Source organism: Dendrobates tinctorius, unplaced genomic scaffold (assembly GCF_039654945.1).
Source record: "Dendrobates tinctorius isolate UK_male_01 unplaced genomic scaffold, ASM3965494v1 ptg000222l, whole genome shotgun sequence".
Lineage (NCBI taxonomy): Eukaryota > Metazoa > Chordata > Amphibia > Anura > Dendrobatidae > Dendrobates > Dendrobates tinctorius.
The window spans coordinates 1,180,920-1,198,431 of NW_027361889.1; the positions used below are offsets into that span (position 1 = coordinate 1,180,920).

General features: G+C 49.6%; 2 protein-coding genes across 2 annotated transcripts in view; both read left to right on the forward strand.

Annotated features, from left to right (window-relative positions):
* Positions 1 to 12,458: 12,458 nt before the first annotated feature.
* On the forward strand, positions 12,459 to 15,668 carry PSMG3 (proteasome assembly chaperone 3). The gene is made up of 3 exons (XM_073555170.1): positions 12,459 to 12,595; positions 13,671 to 13,902; positions 15,345 to 15,668. The coding sequence occupies exons 2-3, from the start codon at positions 13,672 to 13,674 to the stop codon at positions 15,495 to 15,497; spliced, it is 384 nt and encodes a 127-aa protein (XP_073411271.1). The 5' UTR covers positions 12,459 to 12,595; position 13,671; the 3' UTR covers positions 15,498 to 15,668.
* TMEM184A (transmembrane protein 184A) overlaps positions 15,645 to 17,512 on the forward strand; it is a 37,319-nt gene continuing 35,451 nt past the window's right edge. Inside the window, exon 1 of the mRNA XM_073555169.1 lies at positions 15,645 to 15,730. The gene's annotated coding sequence lies outside the window, so the exon portion shown is untranslated. The remainder of the gene's footprint in view (positions 15,731 to 17,512) is intronic.

The following is a 17,512-nucleotide window of genomic DNA, read 5'->3' on the forward strand; positions in this document are numbered from 1 at the left end:
CATGTGGCTGCCATGTTTGATCTCTTGCCCAGCCACAGTCTGAGCTTGATAAGGGATTGTGATTTTTACTGTACACTGCAGCACTGCAATATCCAGTACAAGTGATCATATAGTCACAGGTTCAAGTCCCCCTATGGGAACTGAAAAAAAGTGAAAGTAAGAAAAAAAAAGTTTGTATATATATATATACACTCACTGGCCACTTTATTAGGTACACCTGTCCAACTGTGTGTTAAGACTTAATTTCTAATCAGCCAATCACATGGCGGCAACTCAGTGCATTTAGGCATGTAGACATGGTCAAGACAATCTCCTGCAGTTCAAACCGAGCATCAGTATGGGGAAGAAAGGTGATTTGAGTGCCTTTGAACGTGGCATGATTGTTGGTGCCAGAAGGGCTGGTCTGAGTATTTCAGAAACTGCTGATCTACTGGGATTTTCACGCACAACCATCTCTAGGGTTTACAGAGAATGGTCCGAAAAAGAAAAAAAATCCAGTGAGCGGCAGTTCTGTGGCCGGAAATGCCATGTTGATGCCAGAGGTCAGAGGAGAATGGGCAGACTGGTTCGAGCTGATAGAAAGGCAACAGTGACTCCAATTGCCACCCGTTACAACCAAGGTAGGCAGAAGAGCATCTCTGAACGCACAGTGCGTCGAACTTTGAGGCAGATGGGCTACAGCAGCAGAAGACCACACTGGGTACCACTCCTCTCAGCTAAGAACAGGAAACTGAGGCTACAATTTGCACAAGCTCATCGAAATTGGACAGTAGAAGATTGGAAAAACGTTGCCTGGTCTGATGAGTCTCGATTTCTGCTGCGACATTCGGATGGTAGGGTCAGAATTTGGCGTAAACAACATGAAAGCATGGATCCATCCTGCCTTGTATCAACGGTTCAGGCTGGTGGTGGTGGTGTCATGGTGTGGGGAATTTTTTCTGGGCACTCTTTGGGCCCCTTGGTACCAATTGAGCATCGTTGCAACGCCACAGCCTACCTGAGTATTGTTGCTGACCATGTCCATCCCTTTATGACCACAATGTACCCAACATCTGATGGCTACTTTCAGCAGGATAATGCGCCATGTCATAAAGCTCGAATCATCTCAGATTGGTTTCTTGAACATGACAATGAGTTTACTGTACTCAAATGGCCTCCTCAGTCACCAGATCTCAATCCAATAGAGCATCTTTGGGATGTGGTGGAACGGGAGATTCGCATCAGGGATGTGCAGCCGACAAATCTGCGCCAACTGTGTGATGCCATCATGTCAATATGGTCCAATATCTCTGAGGAATGCTTCCAGCACCTTGTTGAATCTCTGCCACGAAGAATTGAGGCAGTTCTGAAGGCAAAAGGGGGTCCAACCCGTTACTAGCATGGTGTACCTAATAAAGTGGCCAGTGAGTGTATATATATATATATATATATATATATATATATATATACACTGTATATATACAGCATATATATATGTGTGTGTGTCTTTTTTATTTTAATTACCCCCTTTTTTCCAAAAAACTGCAAAAAAGTGAAAATACAATAAAAAGCGTTCAAAACATAGTATTTACCCCAAAACGGAATCAACACAAACAGTAGCCCACCACACAAAAAACAAGCCCTCACTTAGCTCCAATGATGAAAAAATAAGAAAGTTATAGGTTTCCAAAAATGGCAACATATAACAATTTTTTTCTTTGATGTTCTTTTTTTCCAAAGACAATAAAATAGTTAAAAAAAAAATCTATACATGTTGGCTACCGCAGTAACCATGCTGAACTGAAGAATTAGGTTCCCTGCTCTTTTTTTACGACACAACTGACTTGACCAAAATTAAAAAACTACGCCGCTTTTTCATCCTTTCACCATAGTTGAAATTTGATTCCCATTTTCCTCTACATTATATGGTAAAATGAACGACGCATTTCAAAATTACAACTAATTTCACAAAAAAACAAGCCCTCCCACAGCTAGGAAAAATGAAAAAATAAAAAGAAGTTATGGGCCTTGGAAGAAGGGAAGGAAAAAATGAAATAGCAAAAATGAAAATTGTCCGCATCCTTAAGGGGATAAAGAAGTGATGATCCTTAGGAGATAATCCACTTATCTGCTCCCAGGTCCTAAAGGCAAATCAATGGTTATTTGCTATTGACTTCCAGGAACAGAAATTTCTGAGACGTCCCCAAGGAGATCAATCTCCACGGAGCCCTGGGGATAGTCCGAGGCTGCAATGTGATCACTTTCACGGCATTTCAGTGCCAGCACACAAGACAAGAAAAAGACCATTTAAAATACTCACCTACAGGGCGGTCGGGGCTGATGGGCATCACTGTCTTTGTCCGATGCCTCCCTTCTTCCTGGGATGCCATCCTCCTTCTTGCTTCATGTGGATGACGCATTCTGCGTCATCCATACAGTCTCCTTGGCATCGCGCTCCGGCGCAGGTGTAGTTCTCTGCCTTGTCGAGGGCAAATTTAAGTACTGCAGTGCGCATGCGCCGGGAAAGGTTAAAGATCGTCGGCACATGCGCACTGCAGCATACCAGAATGCTGTATATCAGGGCTGAAAGGCATTGGCCTTACCTCATATTTGACAAACCTGGTGACAGACAAAGCTGAGCGAACCTTTTGACATTCAGTTCGGTTTGGCAGACATTTCAATGTTCGCCAAATGGTTTGGCAAATGTAACCAAATGTCAAAAGCCTCCCCCTCCCCTCCCGCACCTTTTCAGGCACCTGACAGCTCATCTGATTAGCTGACATATGTCCCTAACAGCCACGGGTGGAATCGTGATCCAGCCGCAGCTGTTGACATGTTAAATGCCGCTGTCAAGTTCCGATAGCAGCATTTACCATGAACACGCTGGAAGTGTATCATTAACCATGCCCATCAGTGCCCCTATCACAAGACCACAGGGCGCTGATGGGATGGCATGAAAACCCGCAGTCTGTAGTTAATTTCCCCACAAACAGTAGGATGTTCCCACAGTACATTCCTCCACAAATAGTTTGGTGCCCTCACAGTACATTCCCCACATACAGAATGATGCCCCCACAGTACATTCCCCGTACACACAGTATGATGTCCCCACAGTACATTCCCCCCACACACAGTATGATGTCCCCACAGTACATTCCCCCCACACACAGTATGATGTCCCCACAGTACATTCCCCCCACACACAGTATGATGTCCCCACACTACATTCCACCCACACATAGTATGATGCCCCCACAGTACATTCTCCCACACGTAGTATGATGTCCCCACAGTACATTCCCCCACACACAGTATGATGCCCCCACAGTACATTCCCGCACACACAGTATGATGTCCCCACAGTACATTCCCCTCACACAGTATGATGCCCCCACAGTACATTCCCCCCACACAGTATGATACCCCCAGAGTACATTACCCCACACACAGTATGATGCCCCCACAGTACATTCCCCCCACACACAGTATGATGTCCCCACAGTACATTCCCCCAAACACAGTATGATGTCCCCACAGTACATTCCCCCACACAGAGTATGATGCACCCACAGTACATTCCCCCACACAGAGTATGATGCACCCACAGTACATTCCCCCACACAGTATGATGTCCCCACAGTACATTCCCACACACACAGTATGATGTCCCCACAGTACATTCCCCCACACACAGTATGATGTCCCCACAGTACATTCCCCCCACACAAAGTATGATGCCCCCACAGTACATTCCCCCACACACAGTATGATGTCCCCACAGTACATTCCCCCACACACAGTATGATGTCCCCACAGTACATTCCCCCCACACAAAGTATGATGCCCCCTCAGTACATTCCCCCACACACAGTATGATGTCCCCACAGTACATTCCCCACACACAGTATGATGTCCCCACAGTACATTCATCCACACACAGTATGATGTCCCCACAGTACATTCCCCCACACAAAGTATGATGCCCCCACAGTACATTCCCCCACACACAGTATGATGTCCCCACAGTACATTCCCACACACACAGTATTATGTCCCCACAGTACATTCCTCCCACACACAGTATGATGCCCCCACAGTACATTCCCCCACACACAGTATGATGTCCCCACAGTACATTCCCTCACACACAGTATGATGCCCCCACAGTACATTCCCCCACACACAGTATGATGTCCCCACAGTACATTCCCACACACACAGTATGATGTCCCCACAGTACATTCCCACACACACAGTATGATGTCCCCACAGTACATTCCCCCACACACAGTATGAAGCCCCCACAGTACATTCCCCCACACACAGTATGAAGCCCCCACAGTACATTCCCCCCACACACAGTATGAAGCCCCCACAGTACATTCCCCCACACACAGTATGATGTCCCACAGTACATTCCCCCACACACAGTATGATGCCCCCACAGTACATTCCCCCACACACAGTATGATGTCCCCACAGTACATTCCCACACACAGTATGATGTCCCCACAGTACATTCCCCCACACACAGTATGAAGCCCCCACAGTACATTCCCCCACACACAGTATGATGCCCCACAGTACATTCCCCCCAAACCAGTATAGTGACACCACAGTACATTATTTTATGTCATTTTCTCTGATGAAGCTCCTTCACACTTTTTGGGACTCTGGAAAAAATGATTGTCTGGAGAAGATGTGGTGAGCGCTACCAAGAGTCCTGTTTGATGTCAACAGTAAAGCCTCCTGAGCAGGGGCGTGACTACCGCAGTCACAGCTGCGATGGGGCCTGAAGTGCTAAGGAGCCAGTTGGGGAGCTGCAGCCGCTCATTGGCTGTGCATCTCCATGCTTTGATTGGCTGCCAGGCTGCAATTGGCCTGACGCGATGGCTGCTCTGTGCGCACAGGACCTGTGATGAGGTCACAGGAGGGGAGGAGTCAGGGGTCGCATGAGGGGCCTCAGTGTATGCAGGACTCTGCTGTGATGGTTGTCATGGTGCTGGATGAGGGGAAGGCTATGTGTGGGGTCAGGAGGGGTTTACAGGGTGGACGTAGCAGAGCCGCATGTGTACGAGGTGTACGGAGCGGAGCAGTATGTGTACGAGGTGTATGGAGCAGAGCCGTGTGTGTACGAGGTGTACGGCGCGGAGCCGTGTGTGTACGAGGTGAGCGGAGCCGCGTGTGTACGAGATGTAAGGAGCGAAGCCATGTGTGTACGAAATGTATGGAGTGGAGCCGTGTGTGTACGAGGTGTACGGAGCGGAGCCGTATGTGTACGAGGTGAGCGGAGCCGTGTGTGTACGAGGTGTAAGGTGCGAAGCTATGTGTGTACGAAGTGAGCGGAGCCGTGTGTGTACGAGGTGTACGGAGCGGAGCCGTATGTGTACGAGGTGTAAGGAGCCATGTGTGTACGAGATGTAAGGAGCGGAGCCAAGTGTGTACGAAGTGTATGGAGCGGAGCCGTGTGTGTACGAGGTGTACGGAGCGGAGCCGTGCGTGTACGAGGTGTACGAAGCGGAGATGTGCGTGTATTTTAGCACGAGGGGGGGTCCCATTTGAAAGTTCGCACCGGGACGCTTAACTTTGTAGTTACGCCACTGCTCCTGAGACCATCCACGTACGGGGGGCTTTTCATCCATAGAGGGGCCTCACTCACAATTTTGCCTAAGAACTCTGCCATGAATAAAGAATGGGATCTAATCATATTCCAAGAGCAACTTCTCCCAACTATCCAGGAGACATTTGGTGAAGGTTTGTAAAATAAGAGACAAAGCTGTAAATATTGAGTGTTTACATAAATTTGATGTATTTGTCAATAAAAGTGTAATAACTTATGAAATGCTGATAATTGTACATCATTAACACAGAAACATCTGACTACAAAACGTAAAAACACAAAAGCAAACGTGAAAACCAAAATTTGTGTCAGTCTCAAAACTTTAGGTTGACTGTAGATGCCCCCAACACACACTATGATGCCTCCACACACAAACTATGATGCCCCCACACAGCATGATGCCCCACACACATTATAATGCCCCCACACACAGTATGAAGCCTCGACACTCAGTATGAAGCCTCGACACTCAGTATGATGCCCCCACACAGCATGATGCCCCCCACACACAGTATAATGCCCCCACAAACAGTATGATGCCTCCACACTCAGTAAGATGCCCCCACACAACATGATGCCCCCCACACACAGTATGATGCCCCCCCCACACACAGTATGATGCCCCCACACACAGTATGATGTCCCCCCACACACAGCATGCCACCACACACAGTATGATGTCCCCACACAAACTATGAGGCCCCCCACATACAGTATGATGCCCCCACACACGGTATGATGCTCCCACACACAGTATGATGCCCCCCACACACACAGTATGATGCCCACAAACACACAGTATGATGCTCCCACACACAGTATGATGCCCCCACACACAGTATGATGTCCCCACACACAGTATGATGCTCCCACACACACACAGTATGATGCCCCCAAACACACAGTATGATGCCCCCAAACACACAGTATGATGCTCCCACACACAGTATGAAGCCCCCACACACACAGTATGATGCCCCTAACACACAGTATGATGCCCCGACAGTATGATGCCCCCACACACAGTATGATGCCCCCACACACAGTATGATGTCCCCAAACCCACAGTATGATGCCCCCACACACAGTATGATGGCCCCATACACATACACAGTATGATGCCCCCCCACACACACAGTATGTTGCCCCCACACACACAGTATGATGCCCCCACACACAGTATGATGCCCCCATACACATACACAGTATGATGCCCCCCCACACACACAGTATGATGCCTCAACACACAGTATGATGCCCCCACACACAGTATGATGGCCCCACACATAGTACGATGCCCCCACACACACAGCATGATGCCCCCACACACAGTATGATGTTCCCACACACAGTATGATGCTCCCACACACAGTATGATGCTCCCACACACACACAGTATGATGCCCACAAACACACAGTATGATGCCCCCACACACAGTATGATGTCCCCACACACAGTATGATGCTCCCACACACACACAGTATGATGCCCCCAAACACACAGTATGATGCTCCCACACACAGTATGAAGCCCCCACACACACAGTATGATGCCCCTAACACACAGTATGATGCCCCGAGAGTATGATGCCCCCACACACAGTATGATGCCCCCACACACAGTATGATGTCCCCACACACAGTATGATGGCCCCATACACATACACAGTATGATGCCCCCCCACACACAGTATGTTGCCCCCACACACAGTATGATGCCCCCATACACATACACAGTATGATGCCCCCCCACACATACACAGTATGATGCCCCCCCACACACACAGTATGATGCCCCAACACACAGTATGATGCCCCGACACACAGTATGATGGCCCCACACACAGTATGATGCCCCCACACACACAGCATGATGCCCCCACACACAGTATGATGTTCCCACACACACAGTATGATGCCCCCACACACAGTATGATGCTCCCACACACACAGTATGATGCCCCCCCCACACACACAGTATGATGCCCCCAAACACACAGTATGATGCCCCCACACACAGTATGATGTCCCCACACACAGTATGATGCTCCCACAAACACACAGTATGATGCCCGCCCCCACACACAGTATGATGCCCCCCACACACACAGGATGCCCCCACACACAGTATGATGCCCCCATACACAGTATGATGCCCCCATACACAGTATGATGCCCCCACACACAGTATGATGCTCACACACACACAGTATGATGCCCCCCACACACACAGCATGATGCCCCCACACACAGTATGATGTCCCCACACACAGTATGATGCTCCCACACACACACAGTATGATGCCCCCAAACACACAGTATGATGCCCCCAAACACACAGTATGATGCTCCCACACACAGTTTGATGCTCCCACACACACAGTATGATGCCCACACCCAGTATGAAGCCCCCACACACACAGTATGATGCCCCTCACACACAGTATGATGCCCCCACACCTACAGTATGATGCCCCCACACACAGTATGATGTCCCCAAACCCACAGTACGATGCCCCCACACACACAGTATGATGCCCCCACACACAGTATGATGCCCCCACACACACAGTATGATGCCCCCACACACACAGTATGATGCCCCCATACACATACACAGTATGATGCCCACCCACACACAGTATGATGCCCCCACACACACAGCATGATGCCCCCACACACACAGCATGATGCCCCCACACACAGTATGATGTCCCCACACACAGCATGATGCTCCCACACACACACAGTATGATGCCCCCAAACACACAGTATGATGCCCCCAAACACACAGTATGATGCTCCCACACACAGTATGATGCTCCCACACCCACAGTATGATGTCCCCAAACCCACAGTATGATGCCCCCACACACAGTATGATGCCCCCATACACATACACAGTATGATGCCCCCCCACACATACAGTATGATGCCCCCACACACAGTATGATGCCCCCCACACACAGTATGATGCCCCCACACACAGTATGATGCCCCCACTCACACAGTATGAAGCCCCCACACACAGTATGATGCCCCCACACACACAGTATGATGCCCCCACACACACAGTATGATGCCCCCCCACACACACACAGTATGATGCCCACACACACACAGTATGATGCCCCCCACACACACAGTATGATGCCCCCCACACACAGTATGATGCCCCCCACACACACACAGTATGATCCCCCCCACACACACAGTATGATGCCCCCCCCACACACACAGTATGATGCCCCCCCACACACAGTATGATGCCCCCACACACACAGTATGATGCCCCCCCACACAGTATGATGCCCCCACACACACAGTATGATGCCCCCACACACACAGTATGATGCCCCCCCACACACAGTATGATGCCCCCACACACACAGTATGATGCCCCCCACATACAGTATGATGCCCCCACACACACACAGTATGATGCCCCCACACACACAGTATGATGCCCCCCACACACACAGTATGATGCCCCCAAACACACAGTATGATGCCCCCACACACAGTATGATGTCCCCACACACAGTATGATGCTCCCACAAACACACAGTATGATGCCCGCCCCCACACACAGTATGATGCCCCCCACACACACAGTATGATGCCCCCACACACAGTATGATGCCCCCACACACATACACAGTATGATGCCCCCACACACAGTATGATGCTCACACACACACAGTATGATGCCCCCCACACACACAGCATGATGCCCCCACACACAGTATGATGTCCCCACACACAGTATGATGCCCCCAAACACACAGTATGATGCCCCCAAACACACAGTATGATGCTCCCACACACAGTTTGATGCTCCCACACACAGTACGATGCCCACACCCAGTATGAAGCCCCCATACACATACACAGTATGATGCCCACCCACACACAGTATGATGCCCCCACACACACAGCATGATGCCCCCACACACACAGCATGATGCCCCCACACACAGTATGATGTCCCCACACACAGTATGATGCTCCCACACACACACAGTATGATGCCCCCAAACACACAGTATGATGCTCCCACACACAGTATGATGCTCCCACACCCACAGTATGATGTCCCCAAACCCACAGTATGATGCCCCCACACACAGTATGATGCCCCCATACACATACACAGTATGATGCCCCCCCCACACATACAGTATGATGCCCCCACACACAGTATGATGCCCCCCACACACACAGTATGATGCCCCCACACACAGTATGATGCCCCCACACACACAGTATGAAGCCCCCACACACACAGTATGAAGCCCCCACACACAGTATGATGCCCCCACACACACAGTATGATGCCCCCACACACACAGTATGATGCCCCCCCACACACACACAGTATGATGCCCACACACACAGTATGATGCCCCCCACACACACACACAGTATGATGTCCCCCACACACAGTATGATCCCCCCACACACAGTATGATGCCCCACACACACAGTATGATGCCCCACACACACAGTATGATCCCCCCACACACAGTATGATGCCCCCACACACACACAGTATGATGCCCCCACACACACACACAGTATGATGCCCCCACACACAGTATGATGCCCTCCACACACACAGTATGATGCCCCCCACACACAGTATGATGCCCCCCACACACACACAGTATGATGCCCCCCACACACAGTATGATGCCCCCACACACAGTATGATGCCCCCACACACAGTATGATGCCCCCACACACACAGTATGATGCCCCCACACACACAGTATGATGCCCCCACACACACAGTATGATGCCCCCCACACACAGTATGATGCCCCCACACACACAGTATGATGCCCCCACACACACAGTATGATGCCCCCCACACACACACAGTATGATCCCCCCCCACACGCAGTATGATGCCCCCCCACACACACACAGTATGATGCCCCCACACACACACAGTAAGATGCCCCCACACACAGTATGATGCCCCCACACACACAGTATGATGCCCCCCACACACAGTATGATGCCCCCACACACACACAGTATGATGCCCCCCACACACACAGTATGATGCCCCCCCACACACACACAGTATGATGCCCCCACACACACACAGTAAGATGCCCCCACACAGTATGATGCCCCCACACACACAGTATGATGCCCCCCACACACAGTATGATGCCCCCACACACACACAGTATGATGCCCCCACACACACAGTATGATGCCCCCCCACACAGTATGATGCCCCCACACACACAGTATGATGCCCCCACACACACAGTATGATGCCCCCACACACACAGTATGATGCCCCCCACACACAGTATGATGCCCCCACACACACACAGTATGATGCCCCCACACACACACAGTATGATGCCCCCACACACACAGTATGATGCCCCCCCACACAGTATGATGCCCCCACACACACAGTATGATGCCCCCACACACACAGTATGATGCCCCCACACACACACAGTATGATGCCCCCACACACACACAGTATGATGCCCCCACACACACAGTATGATGCCCCCACACACACAGTATGATGCCCCCACACACACAGTATGATGCCCCCCCACACACACACAGTATGATGCCCCCACACACACAGTATGATGCCCCCACACACACAGTATGATGCCCCCACACACACAGTATGATGCCCCCACACACACACAGTATGATGCCCCCACACACACAGTATGATGCCCCCACACACACAGTATGATGCCCCACACACACAGTATGATGCCCCCACACACACACACAGTATGATGCCCCCACACACACACAGTATGATGCCCCCACACACACAGTATGATGCCCCCCCACACAGTATGATGCCCCCACACACACAGTATGATGCCCCCCACACACAGTATGATGCCCCCACACACACACAGTATGATGCCCCCACACACACAGTATGATGCCCCCACACACACAGTATGATGCCCCCACACACACAGTATGATGCCCCCACACACACAGTATGATGCCCCCACACACACAGTATGATGCCCCCACACACACAGTATGATGCCCCCACACACACAGTATGATGCCCCCACACACACAGTATGATGCCCCCACACACACAGTATGATGCCCCCACACACACAGTATGATGCCCCCACACACACAGTATGATGCCCCCACACACACAGTATGATGCCCCCACACACACAGTATGATGCCCCCCCACACAGTATGATGCCCCCACACACACAGTATGATGCCCCCCACACACAGTATGATGCCCCCACACACACACAGTATGATGCCCCCACACACACACAGTATGATGCCCCCACACACACAGTATGATGCCCCCACACACAGTATGATGCCCCCACACACAGGAGGACACAGACAGAGAAGGGTCCCTGCAAGAACACTATAAGGGCCCTTCACTGTACAAGAGCTCATCATAAAGCACAAAGCCACCTATTTTGGAGGTAGAAGTGGCCCCTTACCTCTTGGGCACCTGTGTGGCTGCAGAGGTCGCACCAATGATATGTCCACCCCTGGCCCCACAGCAAACTGTGCACATACAGCAAATACAGTCATTCCTGAAGCCCAAACCATGACTCTTACATAGCCCCATTACAGTCAGTCACAGCTCTGAGAAATCCCTCTGCTTTCCCCTTGTACTAGTTTTCATCTATCACAGCAACCTCCACAGAAGTTACAGGAATCTTTCCATAAATTGCTTTCGCTAGAGAATTTACATCTACCACTGAATTCCATCGATATCCACTAGGTGGCGCTGCGATGCTTCTTTTGGCTTATCCAAGTACGATGTTCTTTCTGTTACGTTTCAATAAAGCTACAGAGAATTGAAGATTTCAACGCAAGTGTTCATGGGCCTCGTAGTTCGGCGGCCATATTTGTTGAACTGTTTCACGCATGAGGCTGTGAGAGAAGGAAGCTTGGAGTCTAGAAACTGGGAAGTGTGGCCGAAGAGCGGAGGACCTGGAGGTGAGCTGACCTCGGGATGAGGACTGGGCCTGGTGGTCTACCTTCCACGTCAGCACGGAAACTACATATCCCAGCATGCAGAGCAGTGTGTGCAGGGAAATGGCGGCTGAAGCTGCCTTGTAGCTGTCCTTGTAAAAGCAAACAGTTTAGTGATTGGCCGCTTCATAAAATTGTCAGCTGTTCTTCAGCTATTAACACTATTTCTTTTGTTTACGGCTTGTTGCCTTGGAGACCGACCACCGCTGCTACCAGCAGAACAGGCGTAGTGCTTGTCAACCTGTTTCTTTTCAATGTTTAGAAGCTGGAGGGCGCCGTTCCCTCCTAATCCCAGCCAGTGTTTACATGCTAGACAGCAGTGGTGGTCGGTCTCCTAGGCAACGAGCTGTAGACAAAAGTAAGAGTGTTAATATCTCAGGAACGGCTGGAAATTTTAAGACGCGGTAAATTGCAAAAGTGCTCGGTTTTACAAGCGCTGTCCGGCTATATCACGTCTATGAACACTGGAATGACCCTTTAAATGTCACTGTCAGTCTCAGACGGTAGAAATATCGCATTACGAGTCTGTTCCAGCCCGCACTGTGACAGCCAGGTGCCAATAGGTTGCCATGGCAGCCAGTGACATTCCAAAGGGCCCCGCTCGTCACCATGTTTGTAACCCCATAAAAAATAGATTTGGTATCGTCTTGACCGTAAAAGTCCAATATAGAATTGAAGGGGTTGTCAATCCGGTATGTATCCCCCTTGTAAAATAATAACACTCCCCTCCGGTGCTGGTGCCGTTCCTGCAGTGTCGACACTGGCTCTCCCAGGGCTTGCGTGACGTTATGTGATCCCTGCTACCATCCCTTTTAACCTGTTTGGTAAATGCTGCGAAGAGTAAAAAGAAAATAATTAGCCGCGGGTGGTTCCTGGGATTTGTGGCTGTATTTGAAAGCAGAGATGTCTGGCTGCGGCCTATTGCCCTCTAGGATGCTCGGCCAGCCTGAGCGTGCATGTGTAAGGGTAGGGGAGACGTCAGGAGGTCTCGACTGAAGTTCTGAATTATCTCTTCCTTTTCTATCTCTTCTTGATGCAGAATGAATACACCCGCTGCGGACGTAAAGCCGGTCGTCTTGTCCAAGCAAGCAGAAGAGGTCATCAATGGAATGGTGACCCAGGTGGTCTGCACCGCGTTCACTGACCACATCCTGGTGGTGGTCACTCAGTATGGGAAGATGGGCACACTGGTCTCTGTTACTCCAAACATGGTGTCCAGTGACCTGGGGAAACCTACGTTGACCACTAAGGTCCTCCTAGGATGTGACGAGGTGAGCAGTAATGGGGGTCTGCAGGTTTGTCGTATTCCGATCACCAGCGTCATAAACGCCGATCTGATTGGTGGCGGCTCTCAGAAGGTTCTCCTCTCCTTGCACAGACGTGACTTACCTGCACTGATACATTGTAGCAAATATCAGGCCCAGAGATTAGCATTGCTGGTCGGATTTAGCTTTAGAAGGATTGTGTAGACTGGATGCAATTGTAGCAAACGCTCAGCTGTAAGAAGCATTAGAGGTTTTAAAGGGTTTGTGCCAAGTTTGGAAGCTATCCCTTATTCTTTGGATAGTGAATATCTTCCCAATTGCTGGTGGTCTGCACCCATCCTGAGAAGGCAGCACTGAGGATTCCCATCTGGATGGAGCAGAGGCCGAGCATGTTTTTTCTATTTCCAGCAGTCCCATAGTGGATAGCAGGAGCAGTGATGCGCATGCTCGACCTCCATTCTGTCCAATGAAGCTCGCCACCGCCCTGTTTTCGCAATGGGTGGCACAACCCCTTTAATTGTTTCCTTCATGCACAAATTTAACTGGTCATGAGGATAATATTACACTCTACTGTAGGAGGTCCACACTGTTTAACCCCTTTAAATGCAGCTTTCAATCTCTCTGGTTGGGACTCCAGAACATTAAAAAAAAAAAAAAAAAAAAAAATAGTTAAGGGGGTTTTCCACTTTTAAAGAAACCATCTTCTGTATGTAATAAAACTAAAAGGGCAGTATCACCTTCTCCCCATGTTCAGTGCCGGTTTTCCACCATTGCGCTGGTTTCATTGTTTTGGTTTCAGCTGTGACATTACTTCGACAGCTCACATCATCGCTGCAGCCGATTACTGAGGTCAGTGGATTGTGGTGTCTGCATCAACAGAGCTCTTTAGCTTAGTGATCGGCTGCAGCGGTGATGTGAGCCGTCACTGCTGAAGCCAAAACACTGAGACCGGAGCAGCGGAGGAGAGTCGGCACTGGACCCGTGGAGAGGGAGTACCTGCACTGTTTGTTACGTACATAAAAGCATTTCGGGTCCACTTTTGTTAAAGTGGAAAATCCCTTTAAGAAAAATGTTTTGCACTATTAAAAAAATAAATAAAATAGTGCAAATAAAAAATGCTCCATTATGTCATTGCTTGCCCCGATCACAGCAGGTGGTGTAGGGCGCCGGCTGTATGACAGCAGGCATCGGCGCCGTGTGGCTGTCCTTATAGTGAGTGCGCGCATCCACCACAGGGATAAGGGAACATTATATCGTCTGGGTTCGGTCAGCTTTACTCAACTGTATATGGAGGCCTTGGGTATACCGCTGTTGTAAAGACGACGACGTAGCCCCTGTAGTCACGTTTCCTTTGCATATCGCTCTGCGGTCGGTCCATAGTAGACTGTTCCCCCTGAAAACGATTCTACGGCAGATATTCATTTTGTCTGACTTTCGTGCTTCCACAGCCCCTCATTCACGTCTGTGCCAAGAACCTGGTGAGCTTCGTATCCCAAGAATCCAAGAACAAGCCGGTGCTCCTGGCGGTGGCCTTGAAGGAGAAGGATGCGGACTGTATCAAGACCCTAAAAGAAGTGATAAAGAGGTGTCAGGTCTGGTGACGCGGGAAGATTCCTGGAGCTCGGACACATTTCATCCCTGTGCCCGGCGGTACAGACTGTATACTGGGGATAATGCCGTGCACTGATCGTTTTCTATACTGATCGATTACCGTGTGATCACTTATTTTTGTTTTTACATTAAAGGTTGAAGCTAGTTTATTTCACACGTGATCAAGTTTGCGACCCTGTTTACATCTGGGGGCATCTATATTATGGTGTTCAAAATCTCTGAGGTTAGATTTCAGTACATTTCCTCGCCTTTGCAGTGCTGTAGGCTTGTTTAAAACTGCCTTTCTGGAGGCACAGATAGTGCTGCCTTATTGCCTCTCTTTGTAAACTATGTAGAAACAGTAAGTACTGACTCCATGTGCCTTTGTGTAAATGATGTAAGCAAAGATAGTACTACTTCCTAGTCTCTCCCTGTAAATAGTGTAAGCACAGATAGTGCTACCTCCCTGTTTCTCCTGATATATGTTGTAAGCACAGATGGTACTGCCTCCCTGTCTCTTGATAAATGGTGTAAGCACAGATGGTACTGCCTCCCTGTCTCTTGATAAATGGTGTAAGCACAGATGGTACTGCCTCCCTGTCTCTTGATAAATGGTGTAAGCACAGATGGTACTGCCTCCCTGTCTCTTGATAAATGGTGTAAGCACAGATGGCACTGCCTCCCTGTCTCTTGATAAATGGTGTAAGCACAGATGGTACTGCCTCCCTGTCTCTCCCAGTGAATGATGTAGATTCAGATGATTCTTCTGTGTTTTCCTTGTAAGTGGAGTAGGTACAGACAGTACTACCATCTTGTATCTCCCAGTAAATGATTTAGCTACTGATAGTTTCTCCATTTAAATGATATATGTACAGATAGTGCTGCCTCGTAGATGGACGGCAGGTCAGATATACTAGTTTCATATCTCTCTGTAAATGATGTAGGTACAGGTGACGTTACCGCCCTGTCTTTCCTTGTAAATCATTTAGGCACACATAGTACTGATCTCCCTTGGCTCACTGTAAATGATGTAGGTACAGATAGTACTGCCTCCATGTCTCTTCCTGTACATGAGGGACGTGTAAATGGTACTTTCTTTGTGTCTTTACATGAAAATAGTGTAAGCCCAGATAGTGCTGCTTCCCTGTCTCTGCCTTTAAATAATGTAGGCACGGGTAGGATGACAGTGCTATCTATGCACCTGCTATCCCTCAGTCACACAGTACTAGCACTAAAACCCTAACTGTAACATAAAGGTGCGAGTGAGGAAATCCACTGCGGGGGCATTATGCTGTGCAGGTGGGCACTGCTGGGGCATCATATTGTGTGAGGGAGGCACTATAGAGGCATCATGTGGTGTTGAGGGGCATCATATTGTGTACAGAGCATTGTAAGGTGTTAAGGGGCATAGTGGGGGGCATACTTTTTCAGCATTGTGCTGTGTTGAGGGGCATCATATTGTGTTGGGGGGGCATTGTAATGTGTTAAGAAGCACAGTGGGGGCATCATTGTGTGACGGCTGCTGTGTTGAGGGGCATCATATTGTGTGAGGAGCATTGTGCTGTGTTGAGGAGCACAGTGAGTACATCATATTGTGTAGGAGGGCACTTTGGTGTCATTGTGCTGTGTCGAGGGGCATCATATTGTGTGGGGGCATTGTACTGTGTTAAGGGGCACAGTGGGGTCATCATTGTGTGAGAGGCACTATGGAGACATTGTGTTGTTTTGAGGGGCATCATATTGTGTGGGGGCACAGTGGGGGCATCATTGTGTGAGGGAGGCAGTGTTGAGGGGCATCATATTGTGTGGGGGCATCATTGTGTGAGGGAGGCAGTGTTGAGGGGCATCATATTGTGTGGGGGCATCATTGTGTGAGGGAGGCAGTGTTGAGGGGCATCATATTGTGTGGGGGCATCATTGTGTGAGGGAGGCAGTGTTGAGGGGCATCATATTGTGTGGGGGCATCATTGTGTGAGGGAGGCAGAGTTGAGGGGCATCATATTGTGTGGGGGCATCATTGTGTGAG

Bases quoted from the DNA above. Each gene is read 5' to 3' on its own strand.
- PSMG3 (XM_073555170.1), top strand. From the start codon at position 13,672: ATGAATACACCCGCTGCGGACGTAAAGCCGGTCGTCTTGTCCAAGCAA. The intron at 13,903-15,344 runs GTGAGCAGTAAT...GTGCTTCCACAG, and splicing joins TCCTCCTAGGATGTGACGAG to CCCCTCATTCACGTCTGTGC.